The sequence below is a fragment of the Aethalodelphis obliquidens genome, unplaced genomic scaffold, assembly GCF_003676395.1.
Source record: "Aethalodelphis obliquidens isolate GAN/ISIS:26980383/991018 unplaced genomic scaffold, ASM367639v1 scaffold2, whole genome shotgun sequence".
NCBI classification, from domain to species: domain Eukaryota; kingdom Metazoa; phylum Chordata; class Mammalia; order Artiodactyla; family Delphinidae; genus Aethalodelphis; species Aethalodelphis obliquidens.
In genome coordinates, this window is record NW_020837946.1 from 34181736 (window position 1) to 34206721 (window position 24986).

At 36.2% G+C, this 24986-nt stretch overlaps 1 protein-coding gene and 1 non-coding gene across 6 annotated transcripts in view; one reads left to right on the forward strand and one right to left on the reverse strand.

Annotated features, from left to right (window-relative positions):
• Nucleotides 1-24986, forward strand: part of HYCC2 (hyccin PI4KA lipid kinase complex subunit 2) — a 73054-nt gene that overhangs the window by 21858 nt on the left and 26210 nt on the right. For 4 of the 5 annotated variants that reach the window (XM_027124442.1, XM_027124426.1, XM_027124435.1 and 1 more), the window contains 6 exons: nt 3505-3585; nt 4545-4646; nt 10421-10600; nt 14748-14828; nt 16143-16258; nt 23421-23516. In XM_027124442.1, the coding sequence (XP_026980243.1) occupies nt 3535-3585; nt 4545-4646; nt 10421-10600; nt 14748-14828; nt 16143-16258; nt 23421-23516 (626 nt within the window). In that variant the 5' untranslated portion in view covers nt 3505-3534. Of the gene's footprint in view, nt 1-3504; nt 3586-4542; nt 4647-5382; nt 5439-10420; nt 10601-14747; nt 14829-16142; nt 16259-23420; nt 23517-24986 lie in introns of those variants that run through there. The other variant, XM_027124458.1, reaches the window with a different exon arrangement.
• On the reverse strand, nt 14274-14380 carry LOC113605388 (U6 spliceosomal RNA). Its single transcript, XR_003427195.1, has one exon. It is a non-coding gene; the product is annotated as a U6 spliceosomal RNA (small nuclear RNA).

Genomic DNA, 24986 nt, shown 5'->3' on the forward strand with positions numbered 1-24986 from the left:
GTTCCCTCTTTCTAGAATGTTCCTTCACTATTCCCCTTGACTCCTACTGATCTTTGATATCTCAGTTTAAGTGCTACCTCAGAGAAACCTTCATCAGCACTAGGTTCCTTTGTTTTACGCTTTCGTGTACCTTTCCTTCTTACTCCTTGTCTCTGCAAAAATGTGTTTAGCCTCCTCCACTAGGGAAGTGCCCCATTAGAGTGAGTCTACATCTGATTCTGTTTACCATTGTACTTCCAGCTCCTAGCATAATGGCAGGTATATAGTTTTTGCTTAAGAAATACTTATGGGGGGGCTTCCCTGGTGGCGCAGTGGTTGAGAGTCCGCCTACCGATACAGGGGACACAGGTTCGTGCCCCGGTCCGGGAAGATCCCACATGCCGCGGAGCGGCTGGGCCCGTGAGCCATGGCCGCTGAGCCTGCGCGTCCGGAGCCTGTGCTCCGCAACGGGAGAGGCCACAACAGTGAGAGGCCCGCGTACCGCAAAAAAAAAAAAAAAAAAAAGAAATACTTATGGGGGACTTCCCTGGTGGTCTGGTTAAGAATCTGCCTTCCAATGCAGGGAATGTGGGTTCGATCCTTGGTCAGGGAACTAAGATCCCACATGCTGCAGAACAACTAGAGAGCCCGCGTGCCACAACTAAGATCCAACACAGCCAAAAATAATAATGAATTATTATTAAGAAAGAAAGAAAGAAATATTTATGGAATGGATTAATGAATTTCTGACTGAATCATTCCTTTGCTTTTTGGTCAGTTGCCTCCTTGAGTTCTTTCTGAGAAGCTTCCAGGGGCAACTGCCTTAGGATATTTAGCCCATTATTTATAACTGAAAGTTATAATGTATGATGGATCTAGGCTTGTTATTTTATTTTTTATAGTTAAATTTTTTTTAAAGAGGTGTAATTTGCATAGAGCAAGATACACAGTAATGATAATTATGTCATGGAGTCCATTTTTAGGTGAAGTACTAGGTTATACAGAGTACTTAGTACTACTTAACTAATTGGTACTTGAAAGAAAAAAAGAAAATTCTGACAGTGATTTGAACAATCATTGTAGTAAATATAGGAACCTTACAAAATGACTTCTTTGAAGGACATTATCATTAGGAAGTGTAGTTGTGCTCTATTTCATAAAGTTATTTTTAAGAGTCTCATTTCTTCACGAGTTTATAACTTGGGAGTCCATATCTATTAATGGGCTTTAGTGAATCAGTGAACTTCCTGAAATTATTTGTAAAATCATGTACATGCAGGCATCATATTTATCTTTTTCTGAAGTAGGGATCAGTACATAGTTTTGCTCAGCTATCAAAGGGGGTCTGTAACTTTGTGCTTTTGCCCCGCCCCAAAAAAGGTTAAGAACCTTTTTTATATATCATGTATATTATGTATATCATGTATATATATCATAATATATCATGTATATTATGATTTGTATGTAGAGTTAGTTCATCGATCCTTTATTTTTCCCCCTTGAAGTTCATTATGGAACACTTCAAACCTATAACAAAGTAGAGTAGTGTAATGAAACTTGTATACCAGTTAGCTTCAGTGGTTATCAACTTACGGCCAGTCATATTTTATCTATACCTAATGCACTCTCCTCCTTTGGCTACCCTCATCCCGATTATTTTAAAGCAAATCCCAGGGCTTCCCTGGTGGCGCAGTGGTTAGGAATCTGCCTGCCAATGCAGGTGACACGGGTTCGAGCCCTCGTCCGGGAAGATCCCTCATGCTGCAGAGCAACTAAGCCCGTGCGCCACAACTACTGAGCCTGCGCTCTAAAGCCTGTGCTTCGCAACAAAAGAAAGCACCGCAATGAGAAACCCGAGCACCACAACAAAGAGTAGCCCTCACTCTCCGCAACTAGAGAAAGCCCGCATACAGCAACAAAGACCCAATGCAGCCAAAAATAAATACATTTAAATATATATATATATTTTTAAAAAGCAAATCCCAGATATCATTTCACCAGTAAATATTTCAGTGTGAATCTTGCAAGAGATAAACAATATTTTAAAAAACCTAACTATAGGGACCTCTATGGCTGTCCAGTTGCTAAGATTCTACGCTTCCACTGCCGGGGCGGGGCGGGGCGGGAGACAAGTTCGATCCCTGGTTGGGGCACTAAGATCCCACGTGCCACACGGTGTGGACAAAATAATAAATTGTATTTAAAAAATAAATAAGTAAAAAGCCTAATTATAATACCATTATCAAATATAAAAGTAACCTATAATAATTCCTTGAATTAGTATCATCCAGTATTAAGTAATAAGTCATACAATAAGTCATGTTTAACCTTTTCCAATTGTGTTATGCTCTTTTTTATTTTTTGAATCAGTCCAAATAAGATTCATACTTTGGTTCTTGATTTTTCTTAACATATCTTTTAATCTGCTGTCTCTTTTTTCCTCTTGCAATTTATTTGAATAAATCCACCAGTCCATCTTAAGAGCATTTGCTACTTGAGAATAAGGGGCATTTCTTACTCCTTTTTGTACTCCTTGCTTATATAATGCTTGGTATAGTGTATTACATATGGATATTTAGGGAATGGAAGGGGTTTAGAATATCTGATTTCTTTTTTTTAGATAGAAATTTATTATGGAATATGACACATATTGTCTTTTTGATAAATATGTCTTTTTAATAAAGGAACTTTCATTTCATTTGCTCTGGAGACATTTCCCTCCCTGCCCAAGAAATTCCTTTTTTCTTTTGGTTACCTTTTGAGCCTTAAATTTAAAACCAAAAACCTTCTGTTATTTGTCTCACTTAAAATATAATACATACCAATTTTTATTTTTTTTTATAATTCAAAGTTACATAATTAGAATATCCTCAGTAATCCTTCCTTCAGAGGCCAACACTTAATAGTTTAGTATATATATTTTTCCTCCCAGCTTTTTCACATTTATATAATTTTTAGTGGAATTATTATAGCTTATATACTGTCGTACAACTTGCTTTTTCTATCTGGCTATTTTTCCATTTTAGAAAACATATAAATCTACCTACTTCAAAGGCCTTATTTCATATAATATATATATATGTTTATAATCAGTTTGCTGTACATATAACCCTTGATTTCTAATTTTTTTACCTTTGTAAAAATCTGTCACAGTGTTCTATTATGTATAACTTTTTCCAGTTGTATGTGCCAGTTGTATATTTGGTAAAAGCTCTAGGCATAGACTGTGCATTTGTCTTGGGTAATGTGCAGTTTGATTTTACTTAGTAAACTTGTTTTTGCTACTTTGGAGTATAATTGGAAAATAGAAAAGCATTAGGAAAATAGATTTCAAACGTATCATTAAAAATAGAACTTATTTCTTATAAACAGTTCTGTTTTAATTGAACACTAGTCTAAAAGTAAGCCTCCTTATCTAAAATATACACTAGATGAGTTTCTCCTTTAGTGAAAGGCACACATCATTTACCTTTGATAGTTCCTGTAAGTAACACTGTCCTCAAGTTCAGTGCCTTTTTCTTTCAGAGAGAAAAGAGGAATAGAAGGTAGAAGAAGATGCTGGGATCTGAACGTGGCGTTGTGGAAGAATGGTTATCAGAATTCAAGGTAGATTGGATTGAGGATAAGAATGTGTCATATGATTCTATATATCAGTAATTCAGTTATACATGTTCATGGAAAAACTGAAACAAAAGTTATGAAGTAGGAATGGCAAAATATGAAATAACATGTTTCTGTAGCTGCACCTCTTTAAAAATTTTAGGCACTAATGTGAATAATGGCTAGAAGGTAATGTAAAAATGAAGCTAGTAAACTTGTTTTTGCTACTTTGGAGTATAATTGATATGGATTGATATCAATGGATTGATAAGGTGATATATAAATTTTAAGATATATTCAATAAAAGAGGGGAAGCCTCCAAGTTTTAATAAGGCACAGAAATGAGATTTGTGCCTTATATTTTTATTTCCTGTGATTAAAAAATCACTCATTAATTTGATTGAAAACTATATAATTTATAAACACTATGGAAATAAGTGTTTTGTGAACATAAAATACAAGAATTGAAATATATCCCACACTCAGGGACATCCCTGGCGGTCCAGTGGTTAAGGCTTCACCTTCCAATGCAGGGGGTGTGGGTTTGATCCCTGGTTGGGGCACTAAGATCCCACATGCCTCGCGGCCAAGAAAACAAAATGCAAAACTGAAGCAATATTGTACCAAATTCAATAAAAAGACTTAAAAAAATGCACACCTCATTAAAAACAAAAGTATTTATTGCACACTAATTTTTTAGACTAGATTATAAGGTGACTCATTTCAGCAAATCTTGGTGTAATGTGTGATTTCTAATCATTTCTCATTGTTGAGTAGTTAGAAGAATTGTATAACATCCTAACTAATTCGTTTTATTAACTCTCATGGTTATTTCTTATATTAATTATTTTTACTTTTCTTAGTTGACTCAATTATAAATCTTTTCAAGAGGAACTCATAAAATAAAGTTTCTAACTTCTCAAATATTAAGTTCACTTTTGGTTTCCTTTGATGTTTTCTTTTAGGCATTACCTGACACTCAGATCACCAATTATGCAGCAACTTTACACCGGAAAAAAACACTGGTACCAGCCCTGTATAAAGTTATTCAAGATTCGAATAATGAGGTAGGAGAGTTTATAAGAAAAGTAATTTTAATGTAGTAATAATGAAATATGTGCACTAAAACACATATATATAAGTTTTGCAGTTTTCCTTCTTTTTTTTAAATCCTTCCAGTGGGACTGGAAAACTTTCTTTCTGCTATTTTTCATTCTGATAGTTGCTTTGGCTTTCCCCATGACCTCCCTCTCCATATTTTTTAATGTTTTGATTAAATTTGTTCCTGTTGAGGACAGTATGTTTTGATTCTTGATTTGAGTGACCACCATCTCAGTAGATTATTTATTTAATTTGCAACTTTTCTCTGTTTCCTGTTCTGGAATGTTTCCTTTCCTGGAGTCCAAATTTTAACCATATACTGATTGAGATTTATTAATTTTAAGTATTGTTTGCAGTCCTTTTATTGACGGTAAAGAACTATGTGTAATCACTCTAATTAGTGAATTCAGTCAAACTGGTAACATGAAATGATGCTGCTGTAAGTTTAGTTTGAAAATGATCAGAGAAAGCCTAAATAGTCAGGATCAGTAAACTTAGAATAACAGTTTCCTATTATTTAGCCTGTGCTAGAAGGGAAAAAAGGTGCAGCTATTGGCTCTATGTTTTAACTTACACAAAATACACACATTTTCTTTCCATTAACACAATAGTATGACATACAGTTTTATCACCACTGGATTCATGTATGCTTTAAAATGAAATGAAAGGAACACACAGGAAAGTAGCTTCTTATCTTCCCAGATACAGCCTCCAAGAGTGCCTCTGCTGTGTACTGGAGTGAGTTTGAAGAAGTTCAGGTAATCATCTCCTAACCAGCAGCTTAACTTAAAGTGCATCTTCATTTTTGTACTATCACTAAAAGCTTGCTTATTGACCTCTTTCTTTCCTATCTCCTAAACTTGGATTGGCTCTCAGTTGGGCTTGCATCTGTTGCTATTTGTAGCAGCAACCGCAGGATTCATTTGCTGCTTTTTCTCTTGCTATGTATTTTTGAATGTTTTATAACTTTAGGTATGGTAATGGACATATATGCATATCCTTCTTGGTCAGGAGTTTTCAAAATTCTGTGTGAATATTGAATGTATGTATCCCTTGTTTTGCACTGTCTTAACATTAAGCTTTGCTTATTAAAATGCATTTGTTTCATGCTTTCTCTTTAAATTGTAAGCTCTTCATGAGCAGTGGTCGTATATGCTATATCTGTTAACATATATATCTGTTAATTCCCTAGAATCCAGTATTTTATCATGTGCATAATGAACACTTAATAAATATTGATTAGAAGAATAGTGAAATATATGGGATTCTCTGGCGGTCCAGTGGTTGGAACTCCACGATTTCATTGCCAAGGGCACGGGTTCAGTCTCTGGTTGGGGAAGTGAGATCCTGCAAGCCACGCGGCCAAAAAACAATCACCAGGGGGAAAAAAAAGAATAGTAAAATACGAAATGAGATTCTAAAACGCTGTCGTTTTCATTAGGACTCACAAGTATGTGAAATGTATTGGCTTCCATTTTTTCTTTTATGCTTTGGAAGCTGCGATATTATAAGAAGTAACTCACTTTATATTGTCATACTTCATAATACTAATGTGTGAGACTTTGTCAAGGCTAGAAATAGAAAAATTACAACTTGAGAGACTCAAGATCAAGACCCAGCAGTCATTATAATCAACCAGTTACTAGAACAGGTCTGTCTTTCCATCCTTTCTCCTGTCAGGTCATAAGATTCTAACCATGCATTCATACTTCAGAAAAACAGAGTGTTAAGTTCCGTAGAATCTCAAAGCAATTCTGGACTTCAGTTCTAGAAGGAGAACTCTTTTAGTCCTGATTTTGTTATATTCTGAAACATAAATGTATTATTTACTTAATAAGAAACAAATTTGCCTTAAATACCATGAAAGTTCTTAAGAAAGTATATTTCCTAGAAGTTCTTTTTTTGTTGTTTTGTTTTTTGGCCGTGCCATGTTGCACAAGAGAGATCTTAGTTCCCCAACCCGGGATCGAACCCGGGCCACGGCAGTGAAAGCGCTGAGTCCTAACCGCTGGACCGCAAGGGAATTCCCAAAGAAGTTTAATATTACATATCATGGCCAACCTGTACTACAGCTCAAGTTTTAATCTCTAGACCAACATGTTGCTTTATTTTTCTCCTTTCCCTCCTTCCAGATCCCTTAGTCACTCTAGCAGTTCTTCCACTTCAAGGAGACCATTAAACCTATTGCTTTTTTATGATTTGGTTGTCCTTTTTCCTCCCTTCAATGTCTCACTTCCTTCAAATGTCTCACTTGCCTCTTTTCTTAGCTAAATTTTCTTGATCCATCATTACAGTCATTCCCTTGCAAACATTCTGAGCTCCTTTGCCTGTCATTCCCTTAGTTCATATTCTTTGGGCAAAATCTCAACACTGGATAAAACCCAGCCATCCACTTCATGCCTGTACCTGAGCGGCTGAACGTACCTGGAAAAAACACAATTTTGTTAACTTTTTCCATTTAAATGCAGGACTAAAAATCATAAATGAGCACATAATATTTCATTGGTACAACTGTCCCAGTGTTCATTTTATACCTTCTCTTTCCTCACACTTACTGCCCTTCCTCCTCATTTTCAGTTTGCCTTCTGTGTCATTATAAAAGAAGAAAATAGTTGGAAACTCTATTCTCCCATTCAAATCTACCACTCTACCAGCATCTCTACCCACACTCTCCTGCCATTTCTGCTGTTCGGTAGATGAAGTGTCTCAGGTTGTATCAAAGGCCATCTCTTCCACTTAGGCCTGAATCCCATCTTCTCTAACTACCTCAAAGATTGCTACTGCAGTTATCCCCTCCCTTTCCTATGTCACTGATTCCTTTTTTCTTAAAACAGCAGTGTCTTTTTTTTAATTAATTAATTTATTTATTTTTGGCTACGTTGGGACTTCATTGCTGCGTGAGGGCTTTCTCTAGTTGTGGCGAGCACGGGCTACTCTTCATTGTGGTGCACAGGCTTCTCATTACGGTGGCTTCTCTTGTTGCAGAGCATGGGCTCTAGGCGTGTGGGCTTCAGTAGCTGTGGCATGTGGGCTCAGTAGTTGTGGCTTGCAGGCTCTAGAGTGCAGGCTCAGTAGTTGTGGCGCCCAGGCTTAGCTGCTCTGTGGCACGTGGGATCTTCCCGGACCAGGGCTCGAACCGATGTCCCCTGCATTCGCAGGTGGATTCTTAACCACTGTGCCACCAGGGAAGTCCCTGTCACTGATTTTTTTTTTCCTTTCTGATGAAAGGAATATGATAAACAACCATATTCTATTTTTTAAAAAACCTTCTTTGATTTGCCTCCTATTTTATTATCTACCCCATTTTTCTGTCCTTCTTCCCAATGAACTTTATAAAGTATTGCTTATTCATAGTCTCTGTCTACTTGTGCCAATTTCCTCACCTCATATTTTTTCTTTGACCCACTCATATTTGGGTTCAGTCTCCATTATTCCACCCAAACTGCTCTCAATGCGTTCATCATATGGCATGCCTCTTAGTAATTATCATGTCAAAACTATTTGCTAAGTTTGGGGAAGGTGTAAATTATTCTTAAGCTTTTATTTAACGAGACGATAATGATTTTTAACACCTTTTGCTGTGGGTGATAGCACCATTTAGGGGAGGTCATTTCTGACCCTGAAAAATTGAGAACATGATGGCATGATAACATATGCTTAGAATTAAAGATTTTAACAGAGCACATTGGCAGGTTTTTAACAGTCTTATTTTGCAGTGGAGTTGATGAAAATTTACTGGATTGCCAGCCACTCCTCCCTCCTTTTAAAAAAAAGCAGAGTAATAATTTTGGTAACTCTGTATATCTTTGCAATGCTTATTAAAGTATAGTCTCTACATGCCAATGTACTTGCTGTTGAGGAAGGAAAATAAGGTCTTTATGACGTAGACAAATTGTAATTGTACCATGGCCAGTGAAATTTAGAGAAGGCAATTTTAGAGTCTTTTACTAAAGAGGAAAGTAGATTTGAAACATGGACATATATTTTTAATACATAAATTTATGAGAGCAACAATGTTTAATTGTCCTAAGGAGCTGAATATTGTTGTCAGTACTTTACAAAGTTGCCAGCAGTTGACCATTTTCAAAAGTTTATTACTTCGTTATTGGCACTACATGGACTACACTATTTGTAATTAAACAACACTCACCTCCTCCTCCACTTCCATCTGGTATAAGAAATGCGGTATAGTGAGAACATCAACTTGGTGTCAGAAGATCTGAATTCTGGTGTCTTTCTCTGCTACTAATTTCTGTAACCTTGGGCAAATTGTCTGACTGGTCTAGACTTCCGTGTAAAGGGAGAGTTGGAATGTTTTTTAATATTTTAAATCCTATGAGAGTGATTTCATATAAAGAGCTTAGTAGTTACTAGACTAGGTGTGTAAATTTTTTTAGCTTTAAAGTTGTTTGTTAAGAGCTAAGCTTAAGTCATCTAAGTATATTAACTGTACAATCAACATAGGATTTGTTGACTTTTAATTTAAAATTTTGAAAGTAATGACTTTATTTTAGAGTGCTAGATCATTACAGACATATATAACTACATTCAAGCAGATATACAAGTGTATATATATATTATTATAATCATTCAGAATAGAAGTAAGCATATAAATTACTGAATCGTTCTTTTTTTTTTAAAAACTAGTGTGACACTATTATATATAAAGTAGATAACTAATAAAGACCTACTGAATAGCACAGGGAACTCTACTCAATACTCTGTAATGACCTATATGGAAAAGAATCTAAAAAGAGTGGATATATGTATATGTATAACTGATTCACTGTGTTGTACACCTGAAACTAACACAACATTGTAAATCAACTATACTCCAATAAAAATTTTTTAAAAACAAAACAAAAGCTAGTGTCAAATTTTTTTATAGTTTCCTCTCAGTGTTTTATCTGCATTTTAAAATCATAGCCAGTTTTGTGAAGTCTGCAGTTATTCTAACAAAACCAGTCTAAATTAGCAGTACAAGTTTAGGGGAAAAGGGGAGGTTTGTTTAAACTGCTCATTTTCTTCAGTTTTTAAGATTATGAAGTTCCTTATAAGTCATATTGTATGATATCATAAGAAAAATTATCCAGTTAAACATTGGAAAAGCTATTTCTGTATACTTATACTTCCTCCTTTTCAAAATCTTTCCAATAAATATAATTAGTAGAATTTGTCAGTCTTAAAACATAGAAGTAATCTGTTTTACTTGTATGTATTTAAAATATTAACGAGCATTTTGTATGTCCAAATATTATGTATTGCCAAGTCCCTTTATCTACTGAGTGGTATATAATTTGTTTAAATCATAGTCTTAAGTTGAGATTTAAAGTTTATTTCCAACAAGATTATTTGAAATTATTTTCTTCCAACAGAAACTTTTAAAAATGGAGGATAGTAAGGTTTGGTAATAACAGAAAAGGAAACTCACTAAATATAAAGTAGTACATTGGTTAAAGAACTAATTATCTAATAAGTTTAATAGTACAGTGTATTGAAAGATATGTTGTTATTATCTGGGCACAAAGTACTTCTTGCAGTTACTGGATTGGTCAGTTTAATGTGTAGTCTCTGAGTTATTAAATAGAGATTGAGGTTCTGGTTGCATTGATTCAGAATAAGCAAAAATTAATGTTGAGAATTTATTTTAAAAATATTATACAAGTATATGTGCCTAAAAAAAAATTACAATTACAGCCAAAAGAATGGAAATAACTGATGCACTTTATTTTCTTCTTAGCTCCTGGAGCCTGTCTGCCACCAGCTGTTTGAGCTCTACCGTAGCTCTGAAGTTCGACTTAAGAGGTTCACACTGCAGTTCTTGCCAGAATTGATGTGGGTTTATTTACGGCTTACAGTTAGCCGAGACAGACAGAGTAATGGTTGCATTGAAGCACTACTTTTAGGAATTTACAATTTGGTAAGTGGAAAATGATAGTTTGGGAAATTTTAAGTATTTTTTAAAGTCCTCTGAAATAATACTTGAAGAATATTTAGAGGAAAATAAATTTAAATGTCTCTTGAATAACTTATTTGAATTAACTAAATTGAGTACAGTAATTGAGTACAGTAATTAATAAGTAATTGCTGGTAATGCATTTTATAAAGTAGGTGAAACTTATAATTGATAGCATTATTAATATTTTATGGCTTATTTTTCTAATTATTTTATTTGATTGATATTTATGAATGCCTTGCATTTAATTTTTTTAAATTTATTTTTAATCATTTGATAAAACATTATGTATTTGATACATTATTTATGAAACTTTTTCTTCTAAGGAATTCTTAAATACCTTAAACGTTATTATTCTGTTGTTTTTTTTTTTCCTCCTGGTGCCCAGTTTAGAACATTGGTATTGAAATTCCTGCCCTTTGAATTCTTATATTCTGTGTATTCCCTGTAAACAGATGCTCCATATATTAAAGTTAAGTTTGTAGTTGAGAGGTACCTCAACCAAAGTACCTCACAAAACATTGAATCTCACAAAAAATAAATATTCTTCTGCACCAGTGCTCATTCCTCTAAGTATTATCCCTTAAAAAATCATTAAAAAACGTTTCCATCACTAGAATCTGAAGGACGGAGCCTGGCCTGTGGAATAACTTGTATTTTGTTTAAAATCAGGTACTGTCACTTACTGGCTGTTTTAAATTTAAGCAAGTTACTTAATATCTTGACTTCAGTTGCCTCATCCTGTAAAACAGAAATAAAACATTGTTAGTAGGATTGAAAGCAATTAGAAGAACCCAACATGTTTCCTGAGGTGTTTATCGAATGTTTACCACTATTATTATAAATAGTAGTAGTAATAGTTATACCATAATTAAAGATGGGTTTTTTTAATGAAAAGCTGGTGTAGGTATAAAATTCTTTATTTTGCTACCTTGCCTGATTTTTTCTTTTAAAGTAGGAAATTTGTTTCACATATCACTGTATTTCTAGTGCTTAGCAAGGCACTTAGTAAATTTTGATTTAAAAATTGAGTTTAGTGTTTTAGATTGTGTTTGACATTAAGCTATCATTTGTCTTGTTTAATGTAATAAAATTCAGTAGTGGGACAAATGAAGCAAAAAATTTTGTATAGTGGGATGCCTGACAAGTTCTTGACAGTACTTGTTGGTGCTATGGTTTAATTATCTTTTGGTATCTCAAAAATAGTGTACTGTTTTGGGCTTCCCTGGTGGCGCAGTGGTTGAGAGTCCGCCTGCCGATGCAGGGGACACGGGTTCGTGCCCTGGTCCAAGAGGATCCCACGTGCTGCAGAGCAGCTGGGCCCGTGAGCCATGGCCGCGGAGCCTGTGCGTCTGGAGCCTGTGCTCCGCAACGGGAGAGACCACAGCAGTGAGAGGCCCATGTACCGCAAAAAAAAAAAAAATAGTGTACTGTTTTAAAAATGCTCAATTATATATCAGAAATGTAACATCAGGTTTCTGTCTTCTTTTAATTCCCTTGATACCTGTGTTCTCTCTTCTCTGTGGTTCTCGATTTTTCTTACCACACTGGATTTCTTTTATATATTAATTTCTCTTTTGTTCTTCTTTTCTCACTCCAGCATTTCTCCCTTGCTTCAGTAGCCCAAGAGAGAGTTTTATATTGCCCTCAACTTAAAAAAATTTCATAACACCCTTCTCCACAGATGTATACACAGATATAAATAAAAAGTATTTGGCTTAATTTGAAATTTAGGAGTAAAAATTAAAATTTTATTGCCTAACTTAAATCAGGCCCATTCATCTTAGCATAGATGTTCTCTGAGGCACAGTGGCCCAGATGTGGTGGTAACTATTTTGCCTACAGAGTAGTTAAATGATCTTTCTAGGGATTTTTAAACCATTTTCCTGCCAAAATTAGAGGTATGGCCATTGTTCACATGTAATTGGTACTCTCCTGTGACATATTAAACCCCAAAACTAGCCCTATAGGGAAGTTCTTTTGGGTTTGTGTCTTGGTGATGATAGTTGGGTTTTTTTCCTGTTGTTTCTTCCTCTTATGCTGTGCAACTACTCAGTCTCTCTCTGACTACCTTCCTTCTAGGGCAGTCTTCTCTGTCTGTATTTTATGCCAGTTATGTATACTAATATGAGTTTTAAAAGAAACAGGCTAAAGACAGTACAGAAAAGGAGTGATGCAGGAGGAGCATTTCACCTCTCTAATTGCTGGCGTCTGTAGGCAGTTTTTTTTTTTTAAACATTATTAGATCTTTTTTTTTTTTTTTAATAGGATCTCATATCTATTCTTTTGGTGGGGAGTGCTGCACTGGGTTTTCCTTGCTGCCTGCAGGCTTTCTCTAGTTGCGGCAAGAGGGGGCTACTCTTTGTTGGTGGTGCGCGGACTTCTCATTACGGTGGCTTCTCTTGCTGTGGAGCACGGGCTCTAGGCATGTGGGCTTCAGTATTTGTGGTGCGTGGGCTCAGTATTTGTGGCTCATGGGCTCTAGAGCGCAGGCTCAGTAGCTATGGCGCACCGGCTTAGTTGCTCCGCGGCATGTGGGATCTTCCCAGACCTGGGCTTGAACCCGTGTCCCCTGCATTGGCAGGTGGATTCCCAACCACTGCACCACCAGGGAAGTCTGTAGGCAGATTTTTATTGATACCTGTAGAAGATTGGCGGTGCCAGAGACTGTAGAAATAGATGCTGTTGACCTTTTCTGTGAAAGATAAAGTGCTTTTAAAAATCACAGGAATGTTTTTGTAGTCAGTAAAAACCACTTAAGTATGAACTTATGATTAATCACTTGGACTACTATTAATTATGTTAATATGTAGCTTATTTCAGGTCATTAATTTATTGCTGAATAATTGTAAGATTTTCTTTTAGTTAAGATTCATCCTGTGTTACAACAGTGTTTTTCCTTTTTTTTTTTTTCTGTGAATTTATTTATTTTTGCTGCACGCAGTCTTTCTCTAGTTGTGGTGAGCGGGGGCTACTCTTCGTTGAGGTGTGCGGGATTCACATTTCGGTGGCTTCTCCTGTTGCGGAGCATGGGCTCTAGGTGCACAGGCTTCAGTAGTGTGGCTCACGGGCTTAATTGCTCCATGGCATGTGGGATCTTCCCTGACCAGGGCTCAAACCTGTGTCCCCTGCATTGGCAGGCAGATTCTTAACCACTGTGCCACCAGGGAAGCCCTGTGTTTCATATTTTAATAAGTGTGGATTTCTTGGCTAAAACCTTTCATTTTAATTTTTTATGTGGTGATTCTACCTTTAGCTTTCTGAGGAACCTCCATACTGTTTTCCGTGGTGGCTATACCAACTTACCTTCCTACCAACAGTGTAGGAGGGTTCCCTTTTCTCCACAACCTCTCCAGCATTTGTTATTTATAGACTTTTTAATGATGGCCATTCCGACCAGTGTGAGGTGATATCTCATAGTTTTGATTTGAATTTCTCTAATAATTAATGATGTTGAGCATCTTTTCGTGTGCCTACTGGCCATCTGTATGTCTTCTTTGGAGAAATGTCTATTAAGGTCTTCTACACGTTTTTCGATTGGGTTGTTTTTGTTGTTGTTGAGTTATATGAGCTGTTTGTATATTTTGGAGATTAAGCCCTTGTCTGTCGCATCACTTGCAAATATTTCTCCCATTCCAAAAATATGGAACACTTCACGAATTTGCGTGTCATCCGTGTGCAGGGGCCATGCTAATCTTCTCTGTATCATTACAATTTTAGTATATGTGCTGCCGAAGCGAGCAGTGATTTTAATCTTTTAAATTCAGTCATGTTTCAACTAAAAGATCTGATCACTTGTAATCTCCCTAGCCTGTATGTAAATTTATCATGAAATTTGTGCACCTACTTCATGTCTTTGTTGTCATGGTGTATTTGATTGATTGTAGTATTATATCTTTCAGTGTCTCTCAAAGGATAACTCAACTACCAAAGTGTACAAAATCTGCTAATAGGTTAGAAAAGATACACTAGGGTAATAATATTTTTATATATTACTATTTCTAAACATTCTCCTCAATTGCCAGTGATATATTTGTTAAGAAAGTAATTATTATTTCTTTTAATATAGTCCTGTGATTATTTCATTATCTCTATTTTATTTTAACCATAGGAAATTGCTGATAAAGATGGGAACAATAAAGTTCTGTCTTTTACTATCCCTTCCTTATCCAAGCCTTCAATATACCATGAGGTAAGTAAGACTGGAAAGGTAGAATTTTTAAAAATTATGTTGAGTAAAAGTCAATTTCTTACTAGAGATAAATATTCCTAACACATCTTTACTGATTTGTTTCTTAATGGAGATGTTTGTTATTAGTGATATAAAGCTGAGCTGTTGTCAAGGGAGAGAGAATGTAATTAATGGAAAATTTTCCTCTAGTTCTGGTTTATTTCTTTTTCATTCTTCTACCAGTATCATTTTTGGCCTTTTTTTTTCAAAAATATTTTCAAAAATCTTCTTTTAATTTTTTTGTCTTCCATATTAATTAGAAATCATCTATGTTAGATTGATTTATTTTCATTATTTTTTAGGAAAATAATTACACTTCTGATTTTTGCTTATATTTGTTTGGTTGAAGATTGTGAGAACACTGATAATTATATAGGTAGATGACTCCTGTTGAGCTGAACTCCTTCTGCCTGCTCTCTTTAAGGACATAGGCTTTGAAGCAAGCTTCTTGTCTGTAGTGGCCTTCAGTGCATAAACTTGAGGAAAGCGCTTAAAGAAACTTTACCAGTAGTGTAAAAATTGAAATCCATTTTCTTACCAACAAACAGTATCCAGTTGCCTCATAGCTCTGTGCAACTATTTATTTTCTTAATTAATTCTCCTGGGGCTTTGTTTTGTGTTGAAAATAGAATGCCTCCTATTTAACCAGGGCTGATTTTAGCATAGAACATTTCTGAGTAATAGATTTTAACTGTGTTCCATGTATCAAGTTAAAAAATAAAATGGAGGGTAGTGAAAAGTTTACAAATGGATGGTTCTTCTAACTTTAGAAACATGAAATCAATTATGTCACTATTAAAGAGACATTTGATCATAGTATTCTTGTTTGTGTTCCATAATTATAACTCTCTGCACCTTGCTTTCTTCAGTGTGGAATGAGATTAATGAGAGCACCAACCTTCCTGAAGTTAGAAAGACCTCCAGGTTTGAATGCATAGTCCCCAAGAGTGCTCTGAGTTCTGGAAACAAACAAATTAAAGTTGATTCATTTGTAGCCTTTATTCTTTTCAGCGACTTTTCTTATTCTGTCCTAAATATAGATTCATTCCATAATATTTCAAAAAACAAAGCACTGTATTTTTAGTTTTATATATTGTATAAATACTTTTTAAAAGGAGCTGTAGAATGTATATAATAGAAAAATGGAAGAGGTTTTGAAACGGAAGAAATGGTCTGAAACTGTCTTTTGTTGAGACAGGATTAAATATCCTCACATGATATAGATTTTTACTTCATTTTAGAGACACAGTCTCATACTTTACCTTGTTTTTGTAGCCCTCAACAATTGGATCCATGGCTTTGACAGAAGGGGCATTGTGTCAGCATGATCTCATCAGGGTTGTTTACAGTGATCTTCATCCACAGAGGGAAACATTCACTGCACAAAACCGGTAATGGTCAAAACTGTAGACAGTAGGGCTTCCCTGGTGGCGCAGTGGTTGAGAGTCCGCCTGCCGATGCAGGAGACACGGATTAGTGCCCCGGTCCAGGAAGATCCCACATGCCGTGGAGCGGCTGGGCCCGTGAGCCATGGCCGCTGAGCCTGCGCATCCGGAGCCTGTGCTCTATAACAGGAGAGGCCACAACAGAGAGGGGCCCGCGTACTGCAAAAAAAAAAAAAAAAAAACTGCAGACAGTAAAAATTGTTAATTTATGCTTAATAGTTATCTACAGTTACTTTGGTTCAGGTTTGGTGTGATAAAAGACAAAAGTTAAATATGTCATACTAGTGAAATACATCATAGCAGTGAAATACTCATCCATAAACGTAGCAGCTCTTTGTTGATCAATAGAGAGTTGTTCACAGGGGCCCATCTAGGTGATAGATAGAATCTGGCAGATTGTCAGGTGGTGCCAAAGTTGGCCCTAGGGAAAAAGAGGTTTCCTGCCTCCCTGCTTATGAGTACTATAAGTACTTCTTTCCATTCCCTTGGTAGCATGTTTCTGCACAAATCATTTGCACCTTATTATGGAACTCTTCTGGCACTTATAATGGAACTCTTCTGGCACTTATTATGGAACTTTTCTGGTGTTTTTCTGACATTACCCAAGATATTATGGGTATTTCACATTTCAGGATTATTTTATGTTTCAGTCATGGGGGCAGTCTCACTTCATACCCATTGGTAAGCAGGTTGTCTCTCAAATGGAAATTTTCTGGTCCCAAATCCCAGAAGTTGTTGCTAGGTGGCACTTACTGGCTTCTGCCATAAGCTCAAGTCTGTATTCCACACAGGGCTGTTGTTCAGCAAATTAATGACCTTGTAGGCTTGGACAATCTTATTGATCCCAGTTTAGCATGTTCTATTAATATTAGAGGAAGGATGGATGGATTTACATGGCTTCTGTTTTACAATACTAGATAGGGGAAGTGTTTCTCAGACACAGACACAATATCTGTTCCCATAATGCATTCAGGTAAATGAGACACAGTCACTTCACATAAAGTTTACCCAAACTTTCACCTTAATCCTATCAATCATCGCAGTCTTATAGCCTTTCAATCTAGCCATTACCAACAAAGAGAGCCTGTGTCACCAGCCTCCACTCTAAACAACTTATCAGGTATGACATAGGTTACCTCCCAGAAGCTGAGGGCAAAGGCTAAAACTTTCTTTGGGCAAGGCCAAATTTTTTACCATACATTGCCCTGCATGGTTATTGTGAGCAGTAAATGGGATGATGCTTAAAACATGCTTAGCACAGTGCCTGGAACATAATATATGTTAGTGATACTGTTATTATTATTCTTTTTTACAAAATGTTTATTTATTTATTTGGCTGTACTGGGTCTTAGTTGCGGCCTGCGGGATCTTTGGGATCTTCGTCGTGGCACGTGGGGATCTTTAGTTGCGGCATGTGAACTCTTAGTTGTGGCATGTGGGATTAGTTTCCTGACTAGGGATCAAACCCAGGCCCCCTGCATTGGGAGTGCAGAGTCTTAGCCACTGTACCACCGAGGAAGTCCCGATACTATTATTTGTTATATAATATTTTATGTTCTTAGTAAAATAGTACTCTTATCTTATTGGTTATAATATTAGAGTTATGGAAGGACTATAGGATCAAGCAGATTTCTAAATTATTGCCTTTGATCAAGTGCTTCAGTCTGGAATTCCAGTTCTTCTTAAGGGTCTTTCCAATATTACACATATGATAGAAAACACAGTGGCTTCCCTTGTTTCCTAACATATTAGAATTCAGCTTTAGTGATTGTTCTTTATTAGCCAGCAGGGTGCTGTATAACACCTGGAGAAGGCCTTATCCCAACTTAAAGTAACAACTTAATTTTTTTCTATACAGTTATGTTGGGGAACTCAAATCATTTAATAATAGAAAATGTATATTAGAATAGTGGTTCATAAGTACTGTTTGCAGACTAGTTTGCATAAATCATCTGGTTACCTGATGCCCTTTTTGTTTTCTCATTTTAATTTTTTAAAGTATAACAATATATACTTGTGGTACATTTAAAATAGAACAGAGTATAAAGTAAAAATAGGCAAGAGTACAAAGAGAAAAGTATATGTCCTCTTCCCTCTAACCACCCATTTCTACTCTCAGTAGTTAAATTATTAGCAGTTTTTTATGTGTCCTTCCAGAAAATTTTCATGCATGCAAAAGCATATATTCAGCCTTAAACACTTGCAGACCCATACACACTGGATTCATTTGTACATGTTGTACAACTTGCTTTTTTTTTTTTTTTTTTTTTTGGCCATGCCACGTGGCATGCGAGATTTTAGTTTCCCCCACCAGGGATTGAGCCCGCACCCCCTGCAGTGGAAGCGTGGAGTCTTAACCACTGGGCCACCAGGGAAGTGCCCATACTATCAGTTTTTAACCACTCTCATTCTGACTAAAATTTAGATTTTTTCCAGTTTTTTTAAACACTCTTATAAGGAACACAATATTTTTTGTATAAATATTTGCATGGGAGCACCAAAGTATCTGTAAAATAAATTCCTAACAGTGAAATTGCTGTGCTAAAGAATGTCTGCTTTTTCAGTTTGAGTTAGTATTGCCAAATTACCCTCCCCAAAACCAATGGACTAATTGAATCTCCTACAAGTAGTTTGGGAGTACCTCTTTCCTCATACTAACCCCCAGTACTGGATATTTTCAAATTTTTTAATCTTTGCCAATCTGAACATTAAAAATTGATGTCACATTATTTTACTTAGCATTCCTTTAATTATGACTAGGCTTGAATGCTTTTAATATGTTAATTCATTAAGTATTTTTCTTGACCTGTGAACTGCATATTCATGTCCTATGTCCATATTTCTTTTTTTTTTCATATTTTTTATTGAACTGTGTATTTTTTTTTCTAGTGATTGGCAAGGATTTTATTTGTTTATTTATTTATTTTGTTTGTTTGTTTGCACCGAGAGGCTTGCGGGATCTTAGTTCCCCAGCCAGGGATTGAACCCGTGCCCTCTGTAGTGGAAGCACGGAATCTTAACCACTGGACCGCCAGGGAATTCCCCGAGAGTTTTTTAAATATTGAGGAAACTGCACTGTGTTTTATACTTGTACATTTTAAGTTAATTACTGACTTTTAGATTTATTTTAAATTAAGATATAATTCACATACCATAAAATTCACCCCTTTACAGTATACAATTCAGTGATATTTAGTGTATTCACAAGCTTGTGCATCCACTACCACTAGCTAATTCCAGGATGTTTTCATCACACTAAAAAGAACTCCCCTTTCCTTTCTCCCCAGCCCCTGGCCACCATGTATCTCACTTTCTATCTATATGGTTTTGTATATTTTAGACATTTCATATAAGTGGAATTATACAGTATGTGGCCTTTTGTGGTGTCTGGTTTCTTAACATGTTTTCAAGTTTCGTTTATGTGGTAGTGTATATAGTTCCTTTGTATGACTGAATAATATTCCATTATGACAATATACATTTTATTTATCCATCCATCCATCAATTGATGGATATTTGGGTTATTTCCAGTTTTGGAATATTTATGAATAATACTGCTGTCAACATTTGTTTGTTTACAAGTTTTTGTGTAAACATTTTCAGTTCTTTTGAGCATATACCTAGTAGAATTGCTGGGTTATATGGTATTTATTTCATTTTATTTTACTTTATTTTATTTTTATTTTATTTTTATTTTTTGGCTCCACCACATGGCATGAGGAACTTCCCTGACCAGGGATCGAACCCGTGCCCGCTTCAGTGGAAGTGCGGTGTCTTAACCACTGGACCACCAGGGAAGTCCCTATATGGTATTTAACTTAATACTTAACTTTCTGAGGAACTGTCATATTGTTTTCCAGAGTGGTATACCATTTTGCATTCTCACCAGCAGTGTATGATAGTTCCAGTTTCTCAGCATCCTCACCAATACTTATTTTCCATCTTTTTGATTATATCCATCCTAGTGGGTATGACAATTGGTATCTCATTATTGTGCTATTGTTTTGTCTTTGCTGTATATTTTACTTTTTTGTATAGCTGACTGTATCAGTAATACGCACACACACACACCTTTTTTTTTTCAGTTAAATATGCATTAATCCTACAGAGCTTATTAAGAAGAACTGCAATCTCCAGCTCCCTCTCCCTTCCACTTCTCCCTTCCCAGATGTAACAACTTTTAACCAGTGGTTTTCAGCCAGGGCACTTCTGCCCCCCAGGGAACATTTGGCAATGTCTGGAGACTTGTTTGGTTGTCACAACTGAGTGGGAGGGAGGACTGCTACAGGCATCTCAAGTGTAAAGGTCAGGGATGCTGCTCAACATCCTGCCATGCCTGGGCCAGCCCCCCACAGCAAACACTTATCTAGCCCCAAATGCCAATAGTGCTGAGGTTGAGAAATCTTGCTTTTAATATTTACCTCCACTTCTTTGAGTAATTTACTGCTTTTTAATGTTTCACTTTGGGGCATTATCTAATAACTTATCTCTAGGAAAGATAAAAATTTAGGTTGTTACCTCTCTCATTGTCCTATCTTATGTTGTAATTATGGGGAACTCATTATTTAGATTTCTCATCATTATGAATGATCATTGTTCATCAGAGCTATTCAGGCTGAGCTTTGTGATTAGTTTATTACTTTTCCTTTCCTGCATATCTTTTTGTTTTCCTTGAAGTTCATCGTTGGCCTTTTGTTTTCTTTGTTTACTATGTGCTTTGTAATTCAACCCTGCAAATTTTCTATCAGTTTTCTACATAGCCTTCCAAGACTTCATTTACACCAGTTATTTTCTCAGTTTTATCTCAGAACCTTTTGATTTACTCCAATCTGGACTGTGTTGCCCTCTTTGCCTGGTGTACACATTATCTTGGGATCTCCCCTCACTCTTATCCTGGGAATTCTCTTTGTCTTTTTCCTCTGTGGATGGATCCACTGTTTCCTGCACCCTATATCCTCATTCTTTGTTCTTAGTATTCTGAAATTCCATGGTGGTATTTCTTGGTGTGGGTTTATTTTCTCCTTTGTGCTGAGCACTATGTGGACCTTTTCTATTTAGAAACTCATGTCCTTCAGACTGGGAATTTTCTTGAATTATTTTTGTTAATTAGTTTAGGCTCCCCATTTTATCTGGTCTTTTACTATTTGTCTTTTATCTATCTTGTCTTTTATTATCTTTCTTCTGGAGCTTTTATTATTTGAATGTGGGAACTCCTATTGTGGTCCTCTTTCCTCTTCCATTCACCATATCTTTTTCCTTTTGCTTCACTTTCTGTGGTATTTCCTCAACTTCATCCACCAATCCTTTTCTTGAATTTTTAATTTCTGTCATCATATTTTGTATATCTAAAAGGTGTTCTAGTTTTCTGAATGGTCTTTTAAAATAGATCCTTTTTGGTGTTTTTGTTTTTTTTATTTTTTGAAACAACATCTCATCTTTTAGAATATTAATGATAATTAGCTTTATTTTTTCCTGTTCTGTGTTCTCTGTGTCCTCCAAATTGTGCCCCCGCCACCCCCCATTTCTTTATTTTGATCTCATTTTCATGTTAGTGAAGTTCCTCAGGTGTCTGGTAATCCTTTTTTCCCGCTTATGTTTAAAAGTAGGGGAATAAAAAAAATGAGAAGCTATGACCATGTTGGTAGGGCTAATTGACAGTGAACTTCACAACTTCTCACTGGGCCATCCAGCTGGGGAACTTCCCAAGTCCATATCGTTAAGTCTTTCCTCTTAGGTTGGTCAAATTCCCCAAAGAAAACTCTTCTAGTCTCTTAACCAGAGGGCTTGCTGCTAGCATTCTGTGACCACATGGGGAAGGAGGACTTGAGGTCTCAATATCCAATAAGACCTATTTCACTTAAGTTTTCTATTTTCAGTGTCTTCCCTTCCTCCCCCACCCCCCGCCCTGACCCCAAATCATAATTGTGCCTGGTGGTTCCCAGGTAGAAATTTCTTTTTTATCCTTTCAGAAAATAAATCTTCAATTTCAGAAAATAAATCTTCAATAAACCTAGCAGCATAGAGAAGGAGAAAGGATCTGAAGATGTGCATGCTTCCACGTCAGACTTTCAACTCACTTTTTACCTTTTCATTTTGAAATAATTTCTGGCTTTTTTGTTTCAAAAATAGTACAGTGAGTTTCCATATACTCTTCACCACCTATGGGAAGCTTTTTAGACAAACAACGTTCCTGGGTCCTGCCCTCAGAGATTCTAATTGGGTCAGTCTGGGTTGAGACACAGGAATATATTATTCCAAAATGTCCTTAAATAACTATAATGTGCATCCAGGCTTAGGAGCCACTTTCGTAAAGATTAGGAAAGCATTCATTTATTCATTCAATAAAAATTAATTGAGCAGTAATAATGTATTAAACACTATGCTGGACACTAGAGTTAGAGATGAATAAATCAGGGTCTGTGTCCTAAAGTTGCTTATTACTAAATAGATAAAACAGAGGTAAAGACAGAGTTGATTTAGTGGGATAAATGCTGTATTAGAGCTACACAGATAAAGGGAACAGTGTTTGTTTGTTTTAGTTAGAAGAATTAAGAATGGCTTTATGTCTGAGATTAAAGTTTGGGCCAGGATTTGAAACCTTAGCAGGAGTTTCCCAAGTGAAAAGTGTGTTCTAATAAGAAAGGGTAGCATCCATAAAAGCAAGGAATTATGAAAGGTTATGGCATATTCATGGAATGGTATAAGACTGATGTAGTGTGGTGTATGTGGTAGACAGTAGAGGGAAGTAAGGGTGGAGAGGTAGGTTGAGGGTGGATTTTAAAGGACTTTGTATGCCATGATGAGTTTGGGCTTTATCATGCAGTCAATAGGAATAGTGGATTAATGTAGCATAGAGGAGTCATCTGTTCAAGCATGATGGGGGTTTTCCTGAGGAAGAAAATATAGATAGCAGCAAGAGCTGTGACCTTTAATAAGGCAAATGGAAATAGGGAAATTATTGAGGAGGATATTACAGTAATCTGATTGAGAAATTATGAAGGTCAATATTAAGGCATTGTTGTTATAACCATCAAACGAAGAAATCATTTACTACAGTCTCTAAGTAGAAATAATCGTAATCCTTTTTCCTTGTTTTTGTTTTTTCTAGGTTTGAAGTCCTGGGTTTTCTCATGTTATGTTATAATTCTGCTATTGTGTATATGCCTGCTTCATCTTACCAGTCTCTTTGCCGAATGGGCTCCAGGTAAGAAGAATAATTATCATTAACCTTCACACATACTTATTGAGCACATTCTCTCTGGTAGGCACTGTTCTAACTTCTGGTGATATAGCAGTAAACAAAACTCAGGGAACTTACATTCCTATAGGAATCCTATCATCCCTCATACATCATGATTTCTTGAAAATATTTCAGTTACTAAAGAAGCATTTTCTAGCTCAACATTGAGCTAAGCCAAGATGTTTTAGGTTTAGGGTGGTTTAGTGATATACCTAGTCACTGCCTGGATGCCAATTTTTATAAATCACTTTGAGTGATTTGAATAAATAGTCCTCTATGTAGAGAAAGTCGTAAGAAACATGAACTTTTTCCTTTATATATCTCACAAATAACTGTCTGCTTTGGATAAGATTAGCAGTGACATTAATTATGTGTATGTCTCATTTGTATTTGTATATTCTAATCTTTACTAAATCAGAATTTCTAATAATTTGGACAAACCCGAGCTGAAATTTTAAATTTCCACTGTTGAAAAAAAAATTAATATAAATGAGTTTGGAGACAGAGGAGCAGAATTTTAATTATAGAAGGAACACTCAGTTTATCCTGCCCAGTTGATTTTCATTTGAGGAAACTAAGCCCCCACAAAAGTTAAATGCTATTTTAGTTTTTCTATTGCCTCATAACAAATTACACCAGAATTTAGTAGCTTAAAATAGTATGCATTTATTATTTCAGTTTCTTAGGGTTAGGAGTCTAGGTATCATTTAGGTGGACCCTCTGCTTAGGGTATTACAAGCTGCAGTTAAGATGTTGGCTGGAGTTGCAGTCTTACCTGCGGTTCATTTGAGGAATTATACACTTCTCTTGGCAAAATTCAGTTCCTATAGTTGTAGGACGGGCTTCATTTTCTTGTTGACTGTCTGCTGAAGGCCAGTGGTCAGTTCTTCTTACATAATATAATCACATAATGTGTACATGTATGCATGAGAATCCTATCACCTTTGCCTTGTTACAAGCAAATCACAGGTTCCGCCCACACTCAAGAGGAGAGGATGACACAAGGGTGTGAACACCAGGAAGGAGGGATCATAGGGATCAGGGCCCCTGACCCCACCCTCCAAAGAGTCTGCCCACTGCAAATGCTTTGCACAAGTTCATGCTGTTGTATTATTGGGAAGAGACCAAAACTCAGTTTTGCTAAATGGAGGAAGGCCGATCTAAATTAGCTGTGAGATTGATTTATAGATTATCTTAAAGTTCACTTGCCTGTAATAACATGATTAATGACTAACAAAATTCTTGTCTCGGGCTTCCTGGTGACGCAGTGGTTGAGAGTCCGCCTGCCGATGCAGGGGACACGGGTTCGTGCCCCGGTCCGGGAAGATCCCACATGCCGCGGAGCGGCTAGGTCCGTGAGCCATGGCCGCTGAGCCTGCGCGTCCGGAGCCTGTGCTCTGCAACGGGAGAGGCCACAACAGTGAAAGGCCCGCA